Raw genomic sequence first — 24,629 nt, forward strand, 5'->3', positions numbered from 1 at the left:
TAAATGTTATTTAACTTTAGTCTCGTTAATAATCGTTAACGTCAGGAAAGTGCGTTAGTTTTCCTGCCGGTGAATTTTATAAGAATGAATTCAGTAGTGCATGTTATTGTTTTATGTGTTTCATTGTATAGAATCCACTATAAATCCATTTAATCTATACTCGTTGAGTACCTTTGTGAAGTATCAATTGCATCAGCAACATAATTTGATGCGAGCGTATGAATGGCCCCTTATAAGTATTCTGAGTATTTGTGATTTTTTATTTGAAATTCAAATTATCAATATTTCAATTAATTCCTTTTAATCGAATGTGTCCTATATTAGATTTCAGCCATTTTAGATGTTTACTAAATAGCGACTAATAATAACCTATTGTAAGATTGCCTTCTTTCGCACTATACATAAATAAAGAACTTTAGAGTACTTACGAAAGGCGTTCGCTCCGGTTTGCTGGGTCTTACTAATTCCTATTAGGTATGAGCCTTGCTCATAAGATTTGCATTCTTCTTCCAACTACTAAAACACTTGACAATTGTCAAGGTTTCTACGAACAAAAGAATTGTAACCTTAGCAAGGTGACTAATTATTGCTGAAAAACTTTGAATCTTTGTTTTCAGACTCAATTCAAGCTAATTGGCCAATTTTTTAATTATATTGACTTTCTTAGTACCTTTGCAAATACTGTTGGATTGCTTTGATTCAATTTTTTTGTTGCTATAATGTCTTTTGTTGACTTGGAGCAAGGAAGACATAAGATCGAGCAAAATGGTGACTTTCCAGCCTTAGCGAGCAGTATTGCTCAGGAAATTCATGCTCTACGAGGAAACACAGCAGCAATTCATAGATATTTGGTAAACAACCTTACGAAAAACTTACATGAGGTTTTAGAGCAATCCCGTGAACTATCTCAAAAGGTTCGTTCAGACTTGGTAAGGCTTGCCAACATCAAAGATACAAAATATGGAGAAGAAGCGTCGTCCTTCGCCTTATCAAAGCTTACCCGAGATTTTAATACGGTATTGGCTGAGCTTCAAAGAGTACAACAGAAATGCGCTCAACAAGAGTCTGATTCTGTAGCCGCAGCACAAGCTGCACTTAATCAAGACGTCGGACAACATTTTATTGAAGAGGAAGAGCGTAATGTGTCTCTATCAAATAATTCTTCTGGTCAACGACAGCCGTTGACTGAGTCAAAGATTTCAAATTCCCAACTAGAATATCAGCAAAGGCTTATTAATGAACGACAAGGTGAAATCGAAAATTTGACTCAAGGAATAAATGAACTCAATGAAATCTTTCGTAAGTATCAGCTAGTTGACATTTTTTTTTTTTCTGTTTACGTGATGGAGTTAGGAGTAATGCTAAATACTTGACCTAAAATATTTTCGCTTTTATAAATTTAAAGTTTTACTAACAATTTTCTTTTTAGGCGATCTAAGCACCATTATTAATGAACAGGGTGAACTAGTTACCAACATTGAATACAACGTCGGAAACACATCGACAAACACGAAAAATGCTTCAAGGCAGTTGCAGATTGCCAACGAGCATTCAAGAAAGGCTAGAAAAAGAAGCTTTTGCTTTCTTGTAATTCTAGTTGTTATACTGGGGGTAATATTAACAGCTTTAATAATGGGCTAGAAATCTTTTGCTATGTTTTCCTCATTCAGGTCCCAAAATGCAAATCTTTATAATTTAAATTCGATAAGAAGAAATCTTACAAAACATTTTCGGAATCGTGTGTTAGTATCGTTATACGTGAGTTGCTCTTCACGTGTTTGGTCATTACCGTATGTTCATGCATTCAAGATAGCGTATTCTATTCAATTCCTTGATACAGATTATTTCTTTACTTGATTTATTTTAATGACCTAGAGGAAGTCCTCCAATATCAGTTAATCCATTTTAGCTATAGACGAAGTCAAATCTCTCGCTTTGCCTGCAATTGTTTATATTGCATTCTTACTTATTGTATTTTTTTGCAACTTCATTGGGCTAGTTATACTTTGATTTTTAATTAATGATACTTGTTTATGTTAATATATACTTATGTCTCATAGTTTGGATGATTGCTTGTTCTGTTTTTTTAATTATAATTTAAACCGCCTAATACAATCTAATAACCTAAGACTTTTATAGTTTTGACACTTGTAATGTTAATTAAAGCAAGCATCAAGTTTCGATCAATTTGAGTTTCGCATAGTGAATGTCCATTCCAAATCGTCCTTTTACCAATTTCCTCAATTTCAGGAAATTTCAGTTATGGATACAAAAACAACACCTTTAATCCATGCTAAACTCGATGAAAAAATAATATCTAGTTATAACGATGCTAACGGTCTTGACATTGATGATTTATGGGATATATATAATGAAAAAACACGGCGAATGATTCACATAGTAAGTATTCGATTTTCTATTAATATTATTTTTATTAATAATGTTCTTAGATATCACAAAGGTATAAGCCTAAAAAACAATCTCCATTTCCTGTAATTGCCGATGAAAATGTGCGTATTTTCCCACCGTTGCATAAAACGATAGATTGGGCAAAGAAGAGGAATGTTGAAGAGCAAAATTTAATTGAACAAAGTATAACTGAATCTCAAAGAATTTTTTCAGAGAAACAAAGGTTAGAACAGGAACGATTTAATCGTGAATTGTTGGAAAAAAAGCGTATCGAAGCAGAACGCCAAAGACTGAAAGATGAAGAGGAGAGAAGAAAAAAAGAATTGATGGAAAAGGAAAAAAAAGAAAAAGAAAGAATCAGGCTGATAGAAGAGCAAAAACACAAGGAGAATGAACAAAGGCGATTAAAGCAGGAGCAAATTGACGCTAAAAGGAAAGAAGAAGAAGCTCGGGAAAAGAGAATGAAGGAAACATTTAAAGACGATCCTGAAGAGGACTCAAATATGGCTTGGTCCATCATTCATAAGATTAAGACTGAAGTAGTAGCCCCGATTTCTGAGAAAAAAGAGCTCAAAAACTATTGCTTTACTCAAAAACGGAAAATTACACCACGTTTAGGTCAAATTACTAAAAGCAATTCTCAAATCATGAAGATTACACAGCTACTGCAACAGACATTCCAAGAGGCCAGAAATACGGATCCCTTGGTCTATAAATGGGTTTTGAATTTTTTCTGCAAATCTGTGGTGAAGCAAGCAGAAGCAGAAGTTGCTGTAAACCCAATTAGCGCTTATCCTTTGGCAAAAGTTTGCCTTTTATTACAAACACAAAACGCCGACCTTAAAGATCTTCTTTTTGCTCGCCTACAGAAGAACTGTCCTTGGGTTATACCGTTTTGGTATGATCACGGTACGGAGAATGGTAAAAAGAAAATGGGATTTAAAAAGCTATCTGATGGCCATTGGGAACAAAATACTACATACAACGAGCGACAGTGCGGAATTTTTGCAGTTTACGCTGCTATACTTTCTTTAGACGATAGCTTAGCTCCCGAGAGCTGGAGAACATTTTCTCGATTGCTGAATCTTCCATCCCCTTCACAATTAATGAAATCGGACTTGGAACTAGGGCAAACTCTTTGCTCTATCGTCTCAACGTATCTTGATATTGCTGGTCAATCTCTATTACGAATATATGGAAGACAAGCAAAAAAACTTATTGTTTGTTCTTTTAGTGAAGCTTATCTAGGAGCGAACGGAGGTGGTAGTCAGTATGGTCGTCTTCGAATTGTTGGAGAAGACTGGATGAAGGGTCAAGGAGGGCTCAAATTCTCCTTTGAGCCTTAAATTTTTTTGATGGGTTTTCAACCTATTTACTTTTGATTTATAATATACTTACGGTAGAAATTATAGTCGTTAGGATGTGTACTAGATAATTGTTTCAATTTAATTCAACCATTACGATTTAAATGATCCTGGCTTTGATGTCAGTTTCGCTGATTAATACCATATTTACTTTTGCATTAAATAAAGATAATTTGACTCAAGAAATGCATTTTCGCTACAGACACTGCTATTCAAAATTTGTTATATCATGTTACCTTGATGTGACTTAAAGTGGATTTTTTCACCTACTCAACTTTGAGCCTTTACAAATATCTAGCTTGTTCCATAGTTGTCATGGACGAGAAGAAGGGCCATTATGCAAAACATTCTGGGCCAAAAGCTGAAAAAAAGAAGCTCAAAAAGGTGTCCGATGGTAGTGCTTCAAACAATCCTAAGGTATGTTGAGAACTTTTGTAAATAATCAAATTGGCTAATAAGAATAGGCATTTGCGGTAGCATCTGCAGGGCGCATGGCTAGGCAAGCTATGCGTACGGCGGATATTTCACAAAAGAAGCTTCACGTGCCAATGGTGGATCGCACACCGGATGAAGCTCCGCCACCAGTGATTGTTGCCGTTATGGGGCCTCCTGGCACTGGAAAATCTACTTTGATAAAATCTTTAGTACGTAGATATTCTAAATACACTATTTCTCAGATTACTGGGCCGATTACGGTGGTTGCAGGAAAGAAGAGAAGAATCACGTTTTTGGAGTGTCCTAACGATCTCAGCTCTATGATTGACGTAGCCAAGATTGCAGACCTTGTTCTCCTTTTAATTGACGCGAATTTTGGATTCGAAATGGAAACTATGGAGTTTTTGAACATATTAGCACCGCATGGTATGCCTCGCATCATGGGTGTATTAACACATCTCGATTTATTTAAGAAGACTTCTACATTGCGAGAGGCTAAAAAACGTTTGAAACACAGATTTTGGACTGAACTCTATCAAGGTGCTAAATTGTTCTACTTGTCCGGCGTTTTGAACGGACGATATCCTGATAGGGAAATCCTCAATTTATCTCGATTCATAAGTGTCATGAAATTTAGGCCTTTGCGATGGCGCAACCAACATCCCTATTTACTAGCTGATCGTATGGAAGACCTTACTTTGCCTGTTGACATTGAACAAAATCCGAAAGTTGGGCGGAAAATCACGTTATATGGTTATTTGCATGGCACAAATCTTCCTAAGCACGATGCCTCTGTACATATCCCTGGTGTTGGTGATTTTGTAACGTCTGATGTTTCTTCCCTAGAAGATCCTTGCCCGCCTCCCGATGCCGACAAAGTCCGTCGCCGGCGACTATCAGAAAAACAAAAATTAATCTATGGCCCTATGGCCGATATTGGTGGTATTTTGTTTGACAAAGATAGGGTTTACATTGAGGTACCAACTTCAAATTTTTCTAAAGATGAAAATTCTGAAGCTGGCTTTGGAGAGCGTATGGTTATGCAACTTCAAGAAGCCCAACAGCCTCTGGGAGTCGATGGTAATAGTGGATTACAACTTTTTAGCAATTCAGATGCTATTGATACGGTCGATAGAGAATCAAGTGAAATTGATAATGTTGGCCGTAAAACCCGTCGCCAACCAACTGGACTTATTAATCAAGAACTAATTAAGGAAGATGAAGGGGCATTTGATGATTCTGATGTTAATTCTGCTGATGAAAACGAAGACGTCGACTTTACAGGAAAAATTGGTGCTATAAATAACGAGGATGAAAGTGACAACGAAGAAGTTGCATTTGCTGATAGTGATTCCGATTTAGGAGGTCAATTTGATGATGAAGATTCTAATTTAAGATGGAAAGAAGGACTTGCTTCTAAAGCTGCTTTGGCATACTCTCAATCTGGTAAAAGGAGAAGAAATATTCAAAAAATTTTTTACGATGAATCCCTTTCCCCTAAAGACGCGTATGCTGAATATAAAGGTGAATCTGCAAAATCTAGCGAAAGCGATTTGGTTGTTTCAGACGACGAGGAAGACTTTTTTAAAGTGTCAAAGGTAGCAAATGAATCTATATCTTCGAATCATGAGAAGCTTATGGAATCGGAATCTGACCGTCTCTCGAAAAAATGGGAGAATCCACAGCTGTTAGCACAACTGAAGTCGAGGTTTATAACCGGTAGTCTCCTTGATTCTATAGAGGGACAGGAAGAGGTTTCTCAAGATGATGAAGAAGGTGATTTTGAGGATCTTGAAGATGAAGAAAATTCTAGCGATAATGAAATGGAGGAATCATCAGGCTCTTCTGTAACTGCTGAAAATGAGGAATCTGCTGATGAAGTCGATTTTCAAACAGAACGTGAAGAAAATGCTCGTAAAAAGGAGGAGCTACGTCTTCGTTTTGAAGAGGAAGATCGTGGAGATCCAGAAAAGAAAGACGTTGACTGGTATACGGAAGAAAAGGAAAAAATTGCACGTCAGCTTGTTATAAATCGAGAAGCTTTTGAGGATATGGATCCTGAAAGTCGAGCTGAAATCGAAGGCTATAGAGCAGGCACTTATGTACGTATCGTAATAAACGACGTTCCGTTTGAATTTGTTGAGCACTTTGATTCTCGCTATCCCGTAGTTGTTGGTGGATTACTACCTAATGAGCAACGGTATGGATTAGTTCAAGTTCGTATTAAGCGTCACCGTTGGCACAAAAAAATACTTAAAACGAATGATCCTCTGATTTTTAGTATGGGTTGGAGAAGATTTCAGTCGATACCTGTATATTCAATTAGTGACTCGCGTACTCGAAATAGGATGTTGAAATATACTCCAGAACACATGCATTGTTTCGGTACCTTTTATGGACCCTTCGTCGCTCCCAACAGCGGTTTTTGTGCGGTCCAATCTGTAGCCAATTCGTTCGCAAAGGCGGGTAGCTTCCGAATTGCAGCTACGGGCTCAGTATTGAATATCGATCAATCGACCGATATTGTTAAAAAATTAAAATTGACTGGTGTTCCCTACAAAATATTTAAAAACACAGCATTTATTAAGAAAATGTTTAGTAGTCCTTTAGAAGTTGCAAAATTTGAAGGTGCCAATATCAGGACTGTTTCAGGGATTCGAGGTCAGGTTAAAAAGGCAGTTGATCAGGAACATGGACATTTCCGTGCTACATTTGAAGACAAAATTTTAATGAGTGACATTGTATTTTTGCGGGCATGGTATCCGGTACAAGTGCGAAAATTCTGTACAATGGTCACCAATTTACTTGAGACGGATAAAACGGAATGGAACGGTATGCGGTTAACAGGAGAAGTTCGGCATGAATTGGGATTGAAAACTCCTTTACGACCCAATTCTCAGTACCAGGAGATTGTTCGACCCTCTCGACATTTTAATCCTCTCAAAGTGCCTGCCTCGCTTCAAGCTCAGCTTCCATTTAATTCTCGTCAAAAAGCCTTACGTCCTAGAAGCAAACCGACGTACATGCAAAAACGTACAGTTTTGTTGAATGCAGAAGAACGGAAGGTAAGGGATTTGCTTCAAAAAGTAATGACTTTGCACACGGACAAGGAAGCGAAACGTAAAGCAAAGAAAGCAGCAGAACATGAGCGGTATCATAAAAGGATGCAAAAAGAGGAGCAAGCATATATTGAGAAGAAGCGGGAAGAAAAAGCTGAATGGTTTGCTCAACATGGGAAGAGATTGAGACAGGATGGTAATTCTTCTGGTTCAGGGAAAAGATCAAAAAATTAGATTTTTAAAAATGCGTATTCTTTCTGTTTTATTGAGTTTGTACTGGTGCGTCATAGACGAACTTTTACAACTACATATACATTTTGGGAATTTAATGGGTTTAATATTTTATAAATAAAATGTGTTTATTATTTTCTGTGTACAGTTTGCATTTGAGCTTTGTCTCTCTTGTGAATGATTTGTATCAACTATAAGGTCATGTAACCAAATAATTGGGAGAATATATCTATGTTTCTGAATGCAATTTTTTTGGTCTATTTGCAACTTCTCATCGACGAAAACGGTGTTTACAAAAAGACAAAGGTACCAAGTAAATTGCATATAACCGACATCAGTATATTCATGTAACTTTGGCTGATAATCTTATGTTTTTATTGTTTGTATGGTAGAGTGTTTTGTTACTTGATAATTCTGGTGTTCTGCCTGTTGCTTTTTTCAATCGTTTGTACGGGCAGGCGCGACTTTCGACTTACCAACACATCGTTCAACGCGTCTTGTTTCAATTGAAACAATTATATGCTATACGGAGGATTATTTGATTGCAATTGGATATTATAAAAGGAATTTATCGAAAGGAGAATTCGAATAGGCTAATAACTCGTCATTTTTATATACCTGCATACAGACGAACTCAACAAATATTAATTCATGGCAGGCGGCCACAAGAAAAATGAAGCTACAAGGCAGACTGATGAAGTTATTCAACAAAAATACGATGAATCATTAAGCAAGGTATGTCAATTACGCAAACACAATTAGGTAACATCTCGACGATACAAATAGAATCGTCGATGAATAATTTTGGTTTAGCATAAAAATCGTTGCGAATTGTCATTAACTTTTGAATACAAGTTATCAAACAAACTTAGGGCTCGTTTGAAGGCAGCGTTTTTTAAGGTCGATCATGGATGGGAAGATCAGACATTAGATCAAGTGGAAACGCTTGTTCGTAAGGAAAATCACGTTCATCGTAGATCACGCTCGATCAATGACTTGGACTCTTCTAAGCTAAGAAGGCCGCATCACCCCAACTCAATTATGGGATCGAATACAGGCAAGCTGCGTGCAAGTTCATTTACGCGATTGGTGAGCCCAAGAGAGGGCTTCGCTCAGCTTCCTTATAAGAAGCCTGTATCTCCTTACTCATCTTCTAGTGCTGTTTCTTCTACGTCCTCGTCTTTTGATAGAACTAGTCCTCCTTGGTTGAACTACGTTGAGCCTCATACTGAGCTACCCAGACTGCCATTTGAACTTAGCCATGCCTCCACTGCTTCAGCTAAATCTCCACTGTTCGGAATGAATTACCATATTTCACGCCCTGAAGAAACCGATGAGTCTCTTCGCCTTGGCACTGCAAACCTCAGTAGAATTCGCAAGTCCACGAGTCTTCCTTTTCCAACGGCTTATCCCCTATCGGCAGATGATTGCAAGGCAGCTGAAGTTATGCTTACGTTGGTGAATTCTATGCCTTCGAAAAAACCATAACATCCTTCATTTTAGATGGTATACGAGCATTAAGATATAAAATTACATAATTATTTCATGAGAGTTAATCTATAATTTGGATGAATAGATTGATTGTTCACATCCTGCTGAAGAATTTTTGGAAAAATCTCGTTTGAGAAGTTTTGTTATTTCTTGCTATCCGTCTCCAGTCCTATGGTTGATGAGCTATTAACCCTCTATATGTTTAAATGCTTGATATGTACAAGCCAAATTGTGATAATGCTTAATGATGTTTATGACAAAGGGTGAATGTTTCCGGGCGTACAACAGTCTTAAAGATCATAGAAACATTATTTACCATGTATTTATTAACGTTCTTCCTACATCTTGATCCTTATGATTTGAAATGATTATTATATAAGATAATGGAAATTCGCGAACTCGCAAAATTATGCATTCATTTCGAAGTATGGCTCGAGACAAAGCTATTTTTAAGTTTCTAAGAAAATAAAATAAATAAATAAATAAAAATAAGACCCTCCCATGAGCCTCATTACAAACTCTATTTTTTCTCAATCTCCATACGTTCAGGATCAATCTTCTATTTAAAGCCTTACTAAACGTCTTAATTACTTACATTTTTATTCTTTACCAAACAAACTCCTTTGTTAGCATGGTTGAGATTATATTCTCTCATTGCTCCTCTATACTTATGTCTTAGAAGTACCAGCAACAGTTTTGACGACCAAAACTACCTATATCGAGTGAGCCGCGCTTCAAAAAGTGTTTCGACAGTTTTATGAGGGAGTTGTTTAATAGGAGATTTTTTTATTAATTTATTAATTGATTGACCTTTTTAAGGGCGATAGAAAACGAATGCTGGCCTCTAATTCTGATGGTGCATCTACTTCTGTAAAACCATCCGATGATGCTGTAAACACGGTAACTCCATGGTCTATTCTTTTGACAAACAATAAACCAATGTCTGGAAGTGAAAATACATTAAATAACGAATCCCATGAAATGTCGCAAATCTTGAAAAAATCTGGATTATGCTATGATCCTCGAATGAGATTCCATGCCACTCTAAGTGAAGTGGATGACCATCCTGAAGATCCAAGACGCGTCCTTCGTGTTTTTGAAGCTATAAAGAAGGCCGGTTATGTATCTAATGTGCCGAGTCCGTCAGATGTATTTTTACGGATTCCGGCTAGAGAAGCTACTTTAGAAGAGTTATTACAAGTTCATTCACAGGAAATGTATGATAGGGTTACTAATACCGAAAAAATGTCTCATGAGGATTTGGCCAATCTCGAAAAAATCAGTGATTCTCTATACTATAATAACGAAAGTGCGTTTTGTGCTCGATTGGCTTGTGGTAGCGCAATTGAAACATGTACGGCTGTCGTAACTGGTCAAGTAAAAAATGCCTTCGCAGTTGTTCGCCCTCCTGGCCATCATGCAGAACCCCATAAACCTGGTGGCTTTTGTTTATTCAACAATGTTTCTGTAACCGCAAGGAGTATGCTACAACGCTTTCCGGATAAAATAAAAAGAGTATTGATTGTCGACTGGGATATACACCATGGAAATGGTACGCAAATGGCTTTTTATGACGATCCAAATGTTCTATACGTTTCTTTGCATCGATATGAAAATGGTCGTTTCTATCCTGGCACCAATTATGGGTGTGCAGAAAATTGTGGAGAGGGCCCGGGATTGGGTAGAACTGTAAATATTCCTTGGAGTTGTGCTGGCATGGGAGATGGTGATTATATATACGCTTTTCAGCGCGTCGTAATGCCTGTTGCTTATGAATTTGATCCAGATTTAGTTATTGTAAGTTGCGGCTTTGATGCTGCTGCAGGAGATCACATTGGTCAATTCTTGTTAACTCCAGCTGCCTATGCTCATATGACACAAATGTTAATGGGATTAGCAGATGGGAAAGTTTTTATCTCCCTTGAGGGAGGTTATAATTTGGATTCTATAAGCACATCAGCCTTAGCTGTAGCCCAAAGTTTGTTGGGAATTCCTCCTGGACGATTGCATACAACATATGCATGTCCACAGGCCGTTGCTACCATCAACCATGTAACCAAAATACAATCCCAATACTGGAGATGTATGAGGCCGAAACACTTCGACGCAAATCCTAAGGATGCCCATGTAGATCGATTACATGATGTTATTCGAACTTATCAAGCTAAAAAACTTTTCGAAGACTGGAAAATTACCAATATGCCAATACTAAGGGATTCCGTTTCCAATGTATTCAACAATCAAGTACTGTGCTCTAGCAATTTCTTTCAAAAAGATAACCTTCTCGTTATTGTCCATGAATCTCCTAGAGTCCTGGGTAATGGAACTAGTGAAACGAACGTTTTGAATTTAAATGATTCGCTTTTAGTAGATCCCGTGAGCCTTTATGTTGAATGGGCTATGCAACAGGACTGGGGGCTTATCGACATAAATATACCTGAAGTGGTTACGGACGGTGAAAATGCACCGGTTGACATTCTTTCTGAAGTGAAAGAACTTTGTCTTTATGTATGGGATAATTATGTTGAGTTGTCGATTTCAAAAAATATTTTTTTCATCGGTGGAGGCAAAGCGGTACATGGATTGGTTAATTTGGCATCTTCCAGGAATGTGTCAGACAGAGTTAAGTGTATGGTGAATTTCCTTGGCACTGAACCTTTGGTGGGTCTTAAAACGGCATCAGAGGAAGATCTTCCAACGTGGTATTATCGTCATTCACTCGTGTTTGTGAGTTCTAGTAATGAGTGCTGGAAAAAGGCAAAGCGTGCTAAAAGAAGATATGGACGACTTATGCAAAGTGAACATACTGAAACTTCGGACATGATGGAGCAACACTATCGAGCGGTTACTCAATACTTGCTGCATTTGCTTCAAAAGGCCCGACCAACTTCTCAGTAACATTCGTTATTGACTTATGATTTTTTCATGGTTTTCTATTCTTTTAATTGTCACACATTTAACCTCCTTAAGTTATCTACGTTAAAATTTATAACGGACATTCATGATTTGCCAAACCCGCTGAATGATTCGTACTCAATCTGCTAAGCTGCTTTGTCTCTTTTACTTATACTTTAATTCGAGCTCATTATTCTCAAGGTTGGTGGATTTTGACTTTATTTTCCAGTAGAATGTATACACAAATGGTTTATTGTTATTGCTGGCTTCATTTTATTCATGTTCAATATAATTAAATAAATAAGGTTATAATATTGTTTTATAAAATAAAGCTCCTCAAATCCGTGATATTATTTTAGTTCAAACAACTATTGTTGATTTTTGTCGTAATTTTGCTTAAAAGCATTTCTCTAAAGCTGAGGGAAATCCCTCATCCATTTTTTGTACCGCAAAAGGATAATATTATAGTATGTTGTTTAAATTGTAAAATTAGATTCATAGTACAAACAGCATTTAAATTGTTTTCTTATTCTCCAATATTAATAACTATATCACACAAAAAAATTGATTTGGTTGTATGGTGTAATGGTTAGCACGTGAGATTCTGATTCTCGAGACCTGGGTTCGATTCCCAGTACGACCTTCATGAATGATGGATGATTCTGTGATGTTCAACTTTTTTAACTAATCCAAATTGCATGAATGATAACCGGTCAACAGTAATTGTAAATGTAGCAACTTTACTATTAAGGAAGGCTGGCTTTTTTTTTTTTTAATAAAACGACTTGATCCTATATTATATATAGCACTAAACATTTGCGCAATAACTCACAAGTCAAGGTGTTAGCAACTGGTAGAAATCTTGTAATCTCCCTTGCCTAGAAGATTACTCTCTTGTCGTAGCACAACTGCATTTTATTTGAAGCTGCTCAATACCATCTTACTTTGGTTATTACAGACAAGTAATTACCCAAAGTATCATTTGAATCTAATTTTAGCAAAAATGTAAAAAGGAACGGTTATAAAGGTCGTACTGGGAATCGAACCCAGGTCTCGAGAATCAAAATCTCACGTGCTAACCATTACACCATACAACCGTTCGAATGCTAGGTAAATTTTGTTATTATTATACTATTATATAATATGATCTCTATATCAACTATTGACATTTCACATGCATGGAATTATATTTAAACAACCCAATTGTGAAGTGAATTAAATGCTGCCTATATTTTTGTGCTGTTTCAAACTTCAAGCTGTCTTTTATTCCTTTAAAAATTCAATTGAAAATATGCCTCTAATATTTTAAATATAATAAAAATAATTAATTGCGAGTATATTCAATTCAAGCAGGTTCAAAGGCAAGTGTATAATGCTATTATTTTATGAATGTATTCAATGAATTAAACGTAATATTGTATGTAGAACTCGTAAATGTGCCATAGATGGAACTTTGTAGTTGAATTTGTGTCTTGCTTTATTTAAATTATTTTCTCCTTGTACGACTTTATAGCAATAAGCAAAAGTAACTATTATTTTTTATAAATTACTATTTTCACAGACAGTATAGTGAAAAAGTGATTGAAATAGAAACAACACTTAAATAAATTATGGAATAAAAATAATTAATATAAGTATAAAAACAATGTGTTGAATTGCTTGTAGTAGGACCATCTAGTTTGTGTATGTTGAAGGTGAGTGACTTAAATTACAAATAAAATAAATTTGAAACCTACTTTGTTTAAAGTAGATTCAATTAAATATTTAGAATCCAGTATATCCATATTCTCGTCATCTTAATTAACATAGGTATCTGAAATATACGACCTGGAGTAATGCTCAAAGTTAAATGTTCCTTAATACTTTATATTTACTCACAATCCAATGCTTACATTTAAAAGCAAGCAGAAAAATGATAAATAAAGCCAAAAAGAAAGCTGAGTAGTAGTTTAGGAACGAAAAAACAGGTCGTACTGGGAATCGAACCCAGGTCTCGAGAATCAGAATCTCACGTGCTAACCATTACACCATACAACCCTTATTAAACGCCTGAAGAAAATAAGAGTATATATATTACATAGTGTATCATTTTATCAAATATATCGAAGTAGTTGAATTTGCATAAAATATTCCTTTAGCTGAGGATTTCAAGATTCAGTGTTTGTAAACGTAAATCTAACCAGTCAAGTGTTTTCCATTGCTATAAAATACCTCAAACGTATACAAAATGTACCTTGAAAATGTTGGTAGTTAATTTTAAAGAATTTTGGATTAAAAAAGACTTTTTTTACAAATGATATATTATGTTGATAAATTGCAATCCTGAAGCTGGCAGATATGACCTTAACAGCTTTACTATTGTTATCTACGCGCATGACGGATTTAGCTGAAGCAAAAAAAATAAAAAAAATTATCTCTATTATTCTAACCGACAACTCAGTAGTCTTATTTTGTTATTAGCATTCGTATGGAAAAGCAAGGTACTTCCACTTCCCACGAAGTGCAGCACCAATATACATGCTGTTCAAATTCGTACAATTTTTTACTAACATGCAACTAAAGTTTATACACCATCCTACAAAAAATTGCTACCCTTACAAATTTACTACTAATTACAGAAAATAAATAGGACGTGAACGTAATTACACCTCTATTAACAAATGTAAAGATGCTCAATAGATTGGTCATGATTTTTTAGACCTCAACCATCTCACGGAGACGACGAATGGTGGAGCGAGCACTAGTAGCAGCAGCAGTGGTGACAGTCCATGCACCTCCAGCCAAAACCTTTTTGCAGCCCTTACCGTTGCAGCACCAGATGCCTATTTCATAGTTAGTAAATCGCTCTTTATCGTACGACTTGCATGATACTGGAGGCATATTATGCGTGCCAAACCAAAGTATCAGCTAAACAATACTTACCAGCAGCAGTACGCTTTACAGTGTTACGTCCGCAGAAGGGGCATTGGTAACGGGAGTGCTGTTGAACCTCGATCTTACGAACATCACGACGCAAAGATGCACCATAACGAACGCCATATTTACCGGTAACGCCGACCTTTTTGGTTCTCTTCGTCATCTTGGACTATAAGGGTGTTTTGCGTTGGTGAACTTGAAGGTAAATTAATTTCCACAGTTATTTCTCCTGTGACTGTTTTTTCGTAAATGCGTCCAACAATTTTACGGACTACTCGAGTAACATCGTTACTTTGATGAGTTGAGTATTGTTTACATTAGAATGAGTAGGAATTAATTTATTCACAGTTGAGAAGACAGCTGAGCACATTATTTCGTTTAGCAATCTCACAATTATTATATACAAAAAATTCCAATTAAATATCCCCAAGCTTTACAAACAGAAAGTATATGCTTACGCAAGTGTTAAACGGCTATTTCTATTCTTAACACGACTCGGAAGAGAAATTAGTTTCAAAACAGTTTACGGATATCTAATAGGATAAAAAAATATGGGTATTGAAAATGTAAACTAATCGGGGAAAGCTGTAGAACCAAAAAAGAGTGCAGTAAACAAGTGGTTGCAACCATAATAGCACAAGTTTAATCTAATGACGATGCAACCAGAAAGAAAGACACGTAAAGGAATGGAATGCATAGTTGCATGGGAATGTCAAAAGAAAATTTATACTTCTAGTTATTGTGAATAAACTTTGACAGCGTTCACCGATTGCAACATTTGTAAGGTAAAAGAAAAGTAGTATTAGCAATTTTGTATATGTCATGTAGAGAGTGTGAGAGAGATTGAGAAAAAGTAAAAAAAAAATATAATACGTATAAAAGAAGGTTATTAAATGAAAATCTTTAAAGCATATAAACGAAATTCTTTAGTACTCTTCTTCCATGTAATCGACTTCCATCGAATCTTGACCAACTTCCTCATAATCGCGTTCAAGAGCAGCAAGATCCTCACGAGCTTCAGAAAACTCGCCTTCTTCCATACCTTCACCAACATACCAATGAACAAAAGCACGCTTGCTATACATGAGATCAAATTTGTGATCGAGCCTTGACCAAGCCTCCGCAATAGAGGTAGTATTGGAGAGCATACAGACGGCACGGTCAACCTTAGCAATTTCACTACCTTCAATGTGTTGGGGTGGACGATCACAAATACCGATTTTGAATCCAGTAGGACACCAGTCAACGAACTGAATTGTACGCTTGGCCTTAATGGTCGTTACAGCAGCTTGAACATCGCGAGGGATAACATCACCACGATACAGCAAACACGTTGCCATGTAGCGACCGGCACGAGGATCACATTTAACCATTTGGTTGTAGGGTTCAAAACATTGATTGGTGATTTCTTGAACGCTGTTAGATTCATGGAAGGCCTTGGCGGCACTAACAATTGGTGCATAAGTGACGAGAGGGAAATGAATACGAGGATAAGGTACCAAATTCGTTTGGAATTCTGCCAAATCAACATTCAAGCTGCCCTCGAAGCGAAGAGAGGCGGTGATGGAAGAAACAACCTGAGCGATCAATCTATTGAGATTCTCATAGGAAGGACGCTCAATATCTAAGTTTCTACGGCAAATATCATAGCACGATTCGTTGTCAACCATAAATGTACAGTCAGCAAGGTCCAACGTAGCATGGGTAGTCAAAACGGAGTTATAAGGTTCAACTACAGAAGTACTAACTTGAGGAGCCGGATACACAGAAAATTGAAGCTTTGATTTTTTCGTGTATTCCATGGCCAAGCGTTCAAGTAAAAGGGCACCAAAGCCTGAACCGGTACCACCTCCAAACGAATGGAAGACGAGAAAGCCCTGAAGGCCGGAGCAATTATCGGCAATACGACGAATCTTGTCAGTTACTTCATCAACCAGCTCTTTTCCAACAGTGTAGTGACCACGAGCATAATTGTTTGATGCATCTTCCTTGCCCGTAATTAATTGCTCTGGATGGAAAAGATCACGGTATGGGCCAGTACGAACTTGGTCGATCACATTCGGTTCAAGATCTACATAAATACTTCTAGGAACGTATTTTCCTTGACCAGTTTCTGAGAAAAAAGTAGAAAACCCGCCATCACTATTTTGGGATGCAGTCTCAGGATTCATGTAACCATTTGGTTGAATACCATGTTCTAAACAATACAGTTCCCAACAAGCATTTCCGATTTGAGTTCCTGCTTGGCCAACGTGAATGGAAATGATCTCTCTCATTTCGAACGTCTTTCCAGGGTTTCTACGAGGTTTTTGGTGTTTGGTTTGTAGTGAAGTGCGGTGTACACTTAATCAAAACAATTCCTTAATAAAGAAGTCTAACGATATTTATTGATGATACGGAAGGAAGTATGCTAAACATGTAAATAGACATTAAAATAATGCATTGCTTGCAAAAAGAAGCTTACTCAGTCAGGTGTTTTAAGCTTTCTAATCATAAAAAGATTAGGATCTTCATCAATTTCACCTTTTATTTTCTCAATTTGTAAGTGAAAGATTGGATTGGTAAATTTCCATTAAAACTCAACATGTGCTCCTTTATAGAACAGGTATATCCTCATGTAAATCTTTTTAAAAGTATATAAAATATTACATAAGGGCAAGGAGAATTCCTAGCAAAAGTAGAGTTTATGCATAGCACATTATATATAACGAATTGCAACGCTCCGCCGTAATTTTTTTCTCTTCAAAAGCTCTTTTATTACGACGAAAAACTTGTCAGCAGCGTATATCTCTTGTGTCGCTACTAATTGCCCTTCCGTAATTGAGGATTTGATAGATCGAAATATAAAAACGTTGCATTTATTTGTTTCTTAGCCTTGTTCCGGCTTATACTAGAGTTACGCGGAAAAAGTTTTGATTTATTTGGAACACTGTTATTAGGCTTTTATAAAACGATTTAAAAAAAATGAGTACAGTGTATAAGTTGAAAACAAGTGAAAGGGCTCCAAAGAATGAGGATGAGGACGAGGAATACGTTCCTGTTCAAAACGGTCAAGGAAATAAGCATTCTGCCGGATTTGTTCCTATTAAACAAAAAGTCCTAGTTCTTTCCTCTAGGGGTGTCACATATCGTCAGCGACATTTGCTTAATGATTTGGTCAGCATGATGCCTCATTCAAAAAAGGACAGCAAACTAGATTCGAAAGATCGTCTTTATCAATTAAATGAGCTTGCCGAACTCTACAACTGTAATAATATTTTCTTTTTTGAGTCTAGGAGAAGAGAAGACTTGTATCTTCACATTGCTCGAGCTCCAAACGGTCCAACTGTAAAATTTCATGTTGAAAATCTTCACACCATGGATGAGTTAAATATGACTGGAAATGCTCTTAAAGGTTCCAGACCTATTCTTTCGTTTGACAAAACTTTTGATACGGCTCCTCATCTTAAAGTTGTTAAAGAGCTGTTGCAACAAACTTTCGGTATCCCCAAGGGCGCTCGTCGTAGCAAGCCCTTTATAGACCGGGTATGCACATTGACTATTGCGGATGGAAAAATTTGGTTTAGAAATTACGAAATACGCGAAAATGAGGATAAGTCGAAAGACCCTGTCACTCTGATTGAAATTGGTCCTCGCTTTGTAATGACTATCATTAATATCCTCGAAGGCTCCTTTGGTGGCCCTGTCATCTATAAAAACGATACTTTTGTCAGTAGTACGATGGTTCGTGCTGCTATTCGTAATCAAGCTGCTCAACGTTATGTTAATCGTCAAGAAAGCAAACTTGAACGTCAAGTTAGGGCTCAGCAGAACGTAATCCCAGAGGATCCTTTGGATAATGTTTTTGCTTAGTGTTATAGGTATTTAGGTAATAAAATATGGTGCATGGTGTTTGTAAAAGTTAAACTTTTATAACAATGTTTTGGTCTATAATATAAAGATCACATAAACATAATGTAGGTATTTTATAGTTTAAAAGAGTACTGGAGATATTGAAGAAGAGAAAAAATAATTTCTTTTGTCATTAACTATCGCATCTTTAGGTGTAGTATCTGTAATAAGCATAAAGCGGGGATTGGTATTAATTGAATCAAAAGTTGAAGCGAGAAAGCATCATTAATTTCCCCCTCGCTCCCAGCGAACCCATTCCAATATGGTTGACTGTCCAAGTACGTCTTTTATAGTTTTTTCGGAATCCACTAATGAACGAAATGAAAGCAGTTCAGAGGTTGAGGATGGGTCTTGAGCTACAATTTCTTTAGCGATTTGATTCGATAATCCCTTTCGGGTACTTAAGTCAGAGTTGATTTGTACCATAGATCCAATACGCCCTAATTGTTGCAATGGTGAAGATTGTTTCGCACCATGAGAAAATATACCTATGGCAGTACTAGGAACCCTTGCATTCATACAATGGAGCCTCTGTACTTGAACTTTTTCCCCTGTAAAAGAAGTCATTTTCACAATTTCTTCCTCCAAAGATACATTACTTGAAACATCTTTTTCATTGGCTTCATGATTTTTGGATACATATGCTTGGTGTTTCAAAATCTCATTTTTTAAAGTTGCTTCAACAGAATAAGAAGAATGATTTGTTGGAAGATAATGAAGGAAGGTAGAGGCGATCCTTCTAGCTAAGTCTTGAAAAGGTGTAGTTTGAGCAACAAAGTCGGATTCACAATTAATCTCGGCCATTACAGCCTTCCTCCCATCTTCACTAATGCATTGAATAATCCAACCTTCTTTAGCGGTACGATTCTTCGATTTTTCAGCAAGCTTACCACCTCGCTGAACGATCTTTTTTTTTAAAATCTCTCTAGCTAGCTCGAGGTTTCCAACACCAGCCTCTTCAACGGATTGCTTCACAAGATCCATGGATGCATTGGTTTCAGATCTCAACTTCTTTATATCAGCCAGTTTACTTGGTAATTTACTATACCATTGCCGACTTAAACTACCTGTGACACGTGTCTTCCCAAAAAACTGATGAAAATGAAGTCTCCTTTGAAAAAGCATAATTTGTTTTGTATCAAGGTATATCGTTAAAAAGGAATACGATTTTTCTGGTTTAGTAGCCCGTCTATCAAATCGGGGGTTCTGTTTTGGCTAAGAGACTGTATGGAGCTTATGAAGGCTGTGATCCAAATTGATCAGTATTGTATAAATAATTAAAAGAACTACATTTCGTTTAAAAAAAAGCACAAATTTCAAATACATAACTGATGTTGAAGTATATAGCTTGGGACAGTAAAAAAATGAATACAAAGCTGATGAATAATAATTAGAGCAGCAGGAAACTATGAGTAGTTAGAGTAAAAAACGTAATAATGTATTCTCATGGGTTAGACATCTTTCTAATGGGGCAATCTGAGGCATTTGTGTACAAGAACATTGAGATTGTTGTAAAAATCAGTTTTTCAAAGAAATCAAAGAATTTTCGTAAGAAAAGAAAAAAAACTTACTTCTTCCCACAATCTTTACAGAGAACAACATTAAGCATGAATAATTCTATTTTGAATGTATCATGTAAATTGCTTAGGCCGTGACACAACTGCTGAGGACTGCCAAGAACAATATGCTGAGGCATGCATCAACTATTTCCGAAAACAGCAGCGTTTTCATCAAGCTTCCTTCAGACAATGTTCGTTTTGTAACATTGAAACCAAACAAGTAAGTATGAGGATCTTAATTTACAATTTAAAGTACATTTTCAATGATAGCAATTGAAATTGTTTTTTGCATAAGGAGATAGAGGTGATCTAGTTTATCTCGTTCATATTGATCTTACTGACTTTATATTAAATAGTACAATTCACCTCGGAAAATTTGGTTCATTTCTCGCTGATGATTTGTTTGGAAAGCATTTTGACGAAACTTTTGAAATTTATCAACCCAAAAAAATTCGAGTTTTAAAAACAAGGGAGGTACAGTATATCGAGGAAGAAAAGAAAACGAATCAAGAACTTAATGATTGTCGAGGCAATCAGCTTATGACTCAAGAGGAGATTGATGAACTGCGCGCAAACATTAAAGCTGGTGGACTTCGTGCTGAAGAGGCCATCAAACAGTTGACTAATAGTAGTAAAACTTTTGAGCAAAAAACTTTATTTGCTCAGGAGAAATATGTTACGAGAAAAGGGGAAAAGTATCTTCAACGCTTTCAGGTTTTACGACCTTGTGTTGAAGTTGTGGCTAATTACATGATTGAACATGATCCGTATAAGATACTTGATCTTACTGCCGAGTGTATAAGCTTGATGCTTACTCTTGGAAATGTTAAACCTGGGGGTAGATATTTGGTAGTTGATGAGACTGGATGCATGTTCCTTGGTTCTCTTATTGACCGTGTTGCTGGTGATTGCAAAATAACCCTGGTCCATCCAAATGAGCAACCTAATAGCTCTTGTTTAGAGTATTGGGGGCAAGACTTTAAAGAGGATAGTTTGGTTCAAAAAGGGATTTTGAAAACTTTGAATTGGTATCAAGTTACGAATCCAACCGAGACTTTAAGTGAGTATTCGGTTGAAGATATTCCTGAATCAGAGTTGAATGAGATGAAACTTCGCCACCGTAAGCGCTATGAAACGAAGAAAGCTACATTTAACCGTTTGAAGAATACTATTGATGATTTTGAAAGTGGTAACTATGATGCTCTCTTTATACTATCTATTCACACCCCAATGTCTGTTCTTCAACATCTTCTTCCAAAGCTCGGTATATCACGTCCTTTCATGGTATACTCAACATATCAGCAAGTCTTAGTCGAGACGTATCATCAATTATCTAAATGGGATAACTTATTTGTAGAAAAGACAGCTCAAAGTACTGAAAATGACGAAAAGGTTGATCAAGGAGACGTTGCTATTGATACACAGAAAGAGAAAGTCATCATGCTGGATATTCATGAGATTCGTACACGACCTTACCAAGTCTTGCCAGAAAGGACTCATCCATTCATGACTGTTAGGGGTGATATGGGTTTCGTTTTATCTGGGATCAAGGTGTTAACTTCTGACAGCAATCTAGCTGCCGGAAGGTTTCCAAAACGTAAGGGCCAGAAAGAAACTTCTTCTGTCAAAAAAGCAAAATTGGAAAATTAGATATGAAATATTACTTTTGGAATATTTTTTTCAAGGCTACTCTATTAGATCAACAAGGGGAGTTACAATTTTGGACATAAACTCAGTTACGTTGAATTGGGAAAAGGTTTTTGTTATATTAAAAAGTTTTTTGTTTCATTCTTTAACTTAAAATTTTCATACGTATCAGAAAATGAATATGTTAGTTGGATAATGTAATTGACGGTGCGGTTTCAGGTTAACTCAATTTTGAAGAGCGTTAAAGTACAGTGTCTTTTGCTTGGCATTTTCATTCTTTTTAAAAATAGATTACTTGTAATAAGTATAAAATTAGTTACAATTTGACTGCTGCACATATACGTATTTAAGTAAAATAAGTAGTACATGGTCAGAGCAGCTGTGGATAGCCTTTTTGATCTTAAGCATGTTAATTTTAAATAAATATAAAAACTGATGAAAAAACAGCTTATAAATGACAATGTCGCATTTTGGTCTTATTTACTCGGTATAATGAACCCCATACTAGCGCTATCGCCAAGTTCGTTAATTTCGAAAGGACACCTAACCACGCTCCTTTCACCACTAAGCTTTACTTCGTCGAGTTTATAACCAATGACTGAATTTATTGGTTCTCGTATTAGTCTAATTAGCAAATCTGACATTCGGTACGTGAGAGCATTATCTTTCCTTTACTAATATTTAGTTATGTGGGCATTTTGCAGGACATCAATTCCCAGGACTCAACACTGGCTTTGAAGCATGGTAGGTTGAGTACCCAGCATTGATTACTAACAGTTTAGTCCGTTGGTGTGGTACTGAAGGAAGAAAACAAGATCCCTCTCAAGAAATCCCCCCATCAGATAATGTATTTGATTACATTGTTTTTCGTGGAAGCGATGTTAAAGATTTACGGATTGAGGAACCTGCTACTACTCCTTCTGCTCCCCCGGTTCAACCTCCTAATGATCCTGCAATTATTGGGGTATGTTACGTCTAAAGAGTGGTGGAGATTCTCATTAGTATATCTAGTATTAATTATCTTTGGCACTCTTTATATATCTGACAAGATCATGATTTTAACTATAATTAGTCTAATAGCGGGCAGTATAATTGGAACCAAGCGCAGACTGCCCAACCTCCTCAGCCTGTTCAACCTAACCCTTATGGAGCTCCATACCAACAGGCTCCTCCAGCAGGTGCACCTTACTATATGTACCCGAATGCTCCCGCTCAATTTGTACCTCCTGGAGGTTTGCCTTTGGGTACTCCCTTAGACGCATCCACACCTGCGGTCCCGTATTATGGGGCACCTGATCAACAGCAAATGGGTCAACGTCCTGAGTTTGCTCAAAATGTTTCTCAAGGGTTTGCCGGTCAGGCCCCGTACAACGTACGTCCTGGATACGGAATGCCTTCAAACCAGAAGCCTCCCAACTTTGCTCCGGGCATGCCTGCTCCTGGTCCTACCGCGGTATCTGCATCTCCGTCTCTTCAATCCATGCCGCCCACGAATGGAGTGATACCAGGTGCACAGCCCTCCATTGAAGCATCTATTGAAAAAGAAAGTACTAGTATACGGAATTCCACTGTCACAAATGACCGTGTTGTGAATACTACTGTGGATGTCTCTCAATCCCAAACCGTTGAAACATCTGGACCTTCTAAAGAAGTTCCTACAACTCAACCTGATGCTAGTGCTGCAAAGCCTCGTACCGAATTTGACTTTCAAACTGCAAATCAAAAGTTTCAATCGATGAAAGATGATTTGTTAAAAGGAAAAAATGATGAAGAAGCCGAAGAATTTTACAAGCCTAAGCAATCTTTTTTTGATAATATTAGTTGTGAAAGTAAAGAGAAGGGTATGGAAGCTGCAGATAGAAGAGCTCTACGAGATCGCGAACGTTCTTTGAACATGGAGACATTTGGCGTTGCTGGCTCTGGAAATCGCGGCCGTCGTGGACGTGGTCGTGGACGTGGTGGTAGAGGTCGTGGACGTGGATATGCAAGAAATCAATATAACCAATACAGGAATTCCAATGGCTCTCAACCTAGAGCCCAGCCTGCAAACGACCAATGAACTGCATTTCTTATAATGAGTACAGATGAAGTATCCTCGTTTCTCTAGATTGAGCTTCGTCTTCGTTTCAATCATGATGAACTCAAAATTTATGGACATGTATTTAACGACCCGAAAAAAGGTGTTCTCTTATATAAACCAAAAGGATTAGTCGTTGTTATTTGATATTTAACTTAGGAGTTTTGTTAAGTTCTTGTAGAGTGCTTTAAAAACTATACTTATCTGCTCATGTATTACGCAAGAAGAACAAGCATTGAAACGATATCCTATACCGAGATTTCGTAAAGGTATTACGAATAAATGTTAATGGGTTACATATAATTACCAAAAGGTTGAAGACTTAACCAATCCGCTAATGTTTATTCTTTTATACACCTTGATAGACCCAAAGCATCGCTGGTTGCATGACTGAACATTGAACAACCCGTGTTTTTCAACAGTCGTTTCGTTTTTGAAAAGCGTTTTGTAAAAATTTGATTCAGTCGACTTGTTTGAAGCTGACAAACTATAGAATCCAAACAACAATGTTTGAGCAGTATGAACAATTTATAAGCGAATCGTTTTAAAAATAAAAATGTGCTCTCTTAATTTTAGCATTTTTTAATAGTTTAAATTTCACGAACTTAACTACGTGATATAGTGTTTTAATAATCAGCAGTAGAAAAATTAGAAC

General features: G+C 36.7%; 11 protein-coding genes, 11 long non-coding RNA genes and 3 other non-coding genes across 25 annotated transcripts; 12 read left to right on the forward strand and 13 right to left on the reverse strand.

Annotated features, from left to right (window-relative positions):
* Positions 1-511: 511 nt before the first annotated feature.
* Positions 512-2,130, forward strand: pep12 (SNARE Pep12). Its single transcript, NM_001021007.3, has 2 exons — positions 512-1,299; positions 1,430-2,130. Exons 1-2 carry the CDS (start codon positions 720-722, stop codon positions 1,639-1,641), a joined length of 792 nt encoding a protein of 263 aa, NP_595100.2. The 5' UTR covers positions 512-719; the 3' UTR covers positions 1,642-2,130.
* SPOM_SPNCRNA.4625 lies at positions 767-1,212 on the reverse strand. Its single transcript, NR_193984.1, has one exon. It is a non-coding gene; the product is annotated as a non-coding RNA (long non-coding RNA).
* On the reverse strand, positions 2,110-3,159 carry SPOM_SPNCRNA.4626. The gene has a single exon (NR_193985.1). It is a non-coding gene; the product is annotated as a non-coding RNA (long non-coding RNA).
* On the forward strand, positions 2,231-3,979 carry gle1 (nucleoporin Gle1). Its single transcript, NM_001021008.3, has 2 exons — positions 2,231-2,400; positions 2,451-3,979. Exons 1-2 carry the CDS (start codon positions 2,263-2,265, stop codon positions 3,753-3,755), a joined length of 1,443 nt encoding a protein of 480 aa, NP_595101.1. The 5' UTR covers positions 2,231-2,262; the 3' UTR covers positions 3,756-3,979.
* Positions 3,166-3,936, reverse strand: SPOM_SPNCRNA.4627. Its single transcript, NR_193986.1, has one exon. It is a non-coding gene; the product is annotated as a non-coding RNA (long non-coding RNA).
* A 72-nt stretch (positions 3,980-4,051) lies between the features above and the next one.
* bms1 (GTP-binding protein Bms1) lies at positions 4,052-7,684 on the forward strand. Its single transcript, NM_001021009.3, has 2 exons — positions 4,052-4,190; positions 4,238-7,684. The coding sequence occupies exons 1-2, from the start codon at positions 4,089-4,091 to the stop codon at positions 7,499-7,501; spliced, it is 3,366 nt and encodes a 1,121-aa protein (NP_595102.2). The 5' UTR covers positions 4,052-4,088; the 3' UTR covers positions 7,502-7,684.
* Positions 4,428-5,523, reverse strand: SPOM_SPNCRNA.4628. Its single transcript, NR_193987.1, has one exon. It is a non-coding gene; the product is annotated as a non-coding RNA (long non-coding RNA).
* Positions 7,685-7,967: 283 nt separating the features above from the next.
* Positions 7,968-8,986, forward strand: whi5 (cell cycle transcriptional repressor Whi5; the record flags this gene model as incomplete). Its single annotated transcript, NM_001021010.2, has 2 exons — positions 7,968-8,233; positions 8,312-8,986. Exons 1-2 carry the CDS (start codon positions 8,150-8,152, stop codon positions 8,984-8,986), a joined length of 759 nt encoding a protein of 252 aa, NP_595103.1. The 5' UTR covers positions 7,968-8,149.
* A 632-nt stretch (positions 8,987-9,618) lies between these two features.
* Positions 9,619-12,140, reverse strand: SPOM_SPNCRNA.1331. Its single transcript, NR_150205.1, has one exon. It is a non-coding gene; the product is annotated as a non-coding RNA (long non-coding RNA).
* On the forward strand, positions 9,688-12,140 carry clr3 (class 2 histone deacetylase Clr3). The gene has a single exon (NM_001021011.3). It carries the CDS (start codon positions 9,824-9,826, stop codon positions 11,885-11,887), a length of 2,064 nt encoding a protein of 687 aa, NP_595104.1. The 5' UTR covers positions 9,688-9,823; the 3' UTR covers positions 11,888-12,140.
* A 315-nt stretch (positions 12,141-12,455) lies between these two features.
* Positions 12,456-12,527, forward strand: SPOM_SPBTRNAGLN.01. Its single transcript has one exon. It is a non-coding gene; the product is annotated as a tRNA-Gln (tRNA).
* A 382-nt stretch (positions 12,528-12,909) lies between these two features.
* SPOM_SPBTRNAGLN.02 lies at positions 12,910-12,981 on the reverse strand. Its single transcript has one exon. It is a non-coding gene; the product is annotated as a tRNA-Gln (tRNA).
* Positions 12,982-13,849: 868 nt separating this feature from the next.
* Positions 13,850-13,921, reverse strand: SPOM_SPBTRNAGLN.03. Its single transcript has one exon. It is a non-coding gene; the product is annotated as a tRNA-Gln (tRNA).
* A 364-nt stretch (positions 13,922-14,285) lies between these two features.
* SPOM_SPNCRNA.4629 lies at positions 14,286-14,499 on the reverse strand. Its single transcript, NR_193988.1, has one exon. It is a non-coding gene; the product is annotated as a non-coding RNA (long non-coding RNA).
* An 8-nt stretch (positions 14,500-14,507) lies between these two features.
* Positions 14,508-14,992, reverse strand: rpl4301 (60S ribosomal protein eL43). The gene is made up of 2 exons (NM_001021012.3): positions 14,807-14,992; positions 14,508-14,706 (listed from the first exon to the last, which is right to left on the reverse strand). Exons 1-2 carry the CDS (start codon positions 14,961-14,963, stop codon positions 14,579-14,581), a joined length of 285 nt encoding a protein of 94 aa, NP_595105.1. The 5' UTR covers positions 14,964-14,992; the 3' UTR covers positions 14,508-14,578.
* Positions 14,993-15,310: 318 nt separating this feature from the next.
* atb2 (tubulin alpha 2) lies at positions 15,311-17,118 on the reverse strand. Its single transcript, NM_001021013.3, has one exon. It carries the CDS (start codon positions 17,074-17,076, stop codon positions 15,727-15,729), a length of 1,350 nt encoding a protein of 449 aa, NP_595106.1. The 5' UTR covers positions 17,077-17,118; the 3' UTR covers positions 15,311-15,726.
* On the forward strand, positions 15,945-16,323 carry SPOM_SPNCRNA.4630. Its single transcript, NR_193989.1, has one exon. It is a non-coding gene; the product is annotated as a non-coding RNA (long non-coding RNA).
* Positions 17,119-17,126: 8 nt separating the features above from the next.
* On the reverse strand, positions 17,127-18,870 carry SPOM_SPNCRNA.1332. The gene has a single exon (NR_150206.1). It is a non-coding gene; the product is annotated as a non-coding RNA, possible alternative UTR (long non-coding RNA).
* Positions 17,574-18,671, forward strand: brx1 (ribosome biogenesis protein brx1). Its single transcript, NM_001021014.3, has one exon. The coding sequence runs from the start codon at positions 17,765-17,767 to the stop codon at positions 18,650-18,652; it is 888 nt and encodes a 295-aa protein (NP_595107.1). The 5' UTR covers positions 17,574-17,764; the 3' UTR covers positions 18,653-18,671.
* SPOM_SPNCRNA.4631 lies at positions 18,739-18,959 on the forward strand. The gene has a single exon (NR_193990.1). It is a non-coding gene; the product is annotated as a non-coding RNA (long non-coding RNA).
* tsf1 (translation elongation factor EF-Ts Tsf1) lies at positions 18,804-19,899 on the reverse strand. Its single transcript, NM_001021015.3, has one exon. It carries the CDS (start codon positions 19,814-19,816, stop codon positions 18,917-18,919), a length of 900 nt encoding a protein of 299 aa, NP_595108.1. The 5' UTR covers positions 19,817-19,899; the 3' UTR covers positions 18,804-18,916.
* Positions 19,364-20,203, forward strand: SPOM_SPNCRNA.4632. Its single transcript, NR_193991.1, has one exon. It is a non-coding gene; the product is annotated as a non-coding RNA (long non-coding RNA).
* Positions 20,204-20,356: 153 nt separating this feature from the next.
* On the forward strand, positions 20,357-22,231 carry trm6 (translation initiation factor eIF-3 gamma subunit Gcd10). Its single transcript, NM_001021016.3, has 2 exons — positions 20,357-20,470; positions 20,607-22,231. Exons 1-2 carry the CDS (start codon positions 20,376-20,378, stop codon positions 21,898-21,900), a joined length of 1,389 nt encoding a protein of 462 aa, NP_595109.1. The 5' UTR covers positions 20,357-20,375; the 3' UTR covers positions 21,901-22,231.
* On the reverse strand, positions 22,066-24,540 carry SPOM_SPNCRNA.4633. Its single transcript, NR_193992.1, has one exon. It is a non-coding gene; the product is annotated as a non-coding RNA (long non-coding RNA).
* On the forward strand, positions 22,458-24,410 carry sum2 (translation initiation inhibitor). Its single transcript, NM_001021017.3, has 4 exons — positions 22,458-22,544; positions 22,583-22,641; positions 22,680-22,861; positions 22,970-24,410. The coding sequence occupies exons 1-4, from the start codon at positions 22,492-22,494 to the stop codon at positions 23,954-23,956; spliced, it is 1,281 nt and encodes a 426-aa protein (NP_595110.1). The 5' UTR covers positions 22,458-22,491; the 3' UTR covers positions 23,957-24,410.
* Positions 24,541-24,629: the final 89 nt, after the last annotated feature.

The sequence above is a fragment of the Schizosaccharomyces pombe genome (genome assembly GCF_000002945.2).
Source record: "Schizosaccharomyces pombe strain 972h- genome assembly, chromosome: II".
NCBI classification, from domain to species: Eukaryota; Fungi; Ascomycota; class Schizosaccharomycetes; order Schizosaccharomycetales; family Schizosaccharomycetaceae; genus Schizosaccharomyces; species Schizosaccharomyces pombe.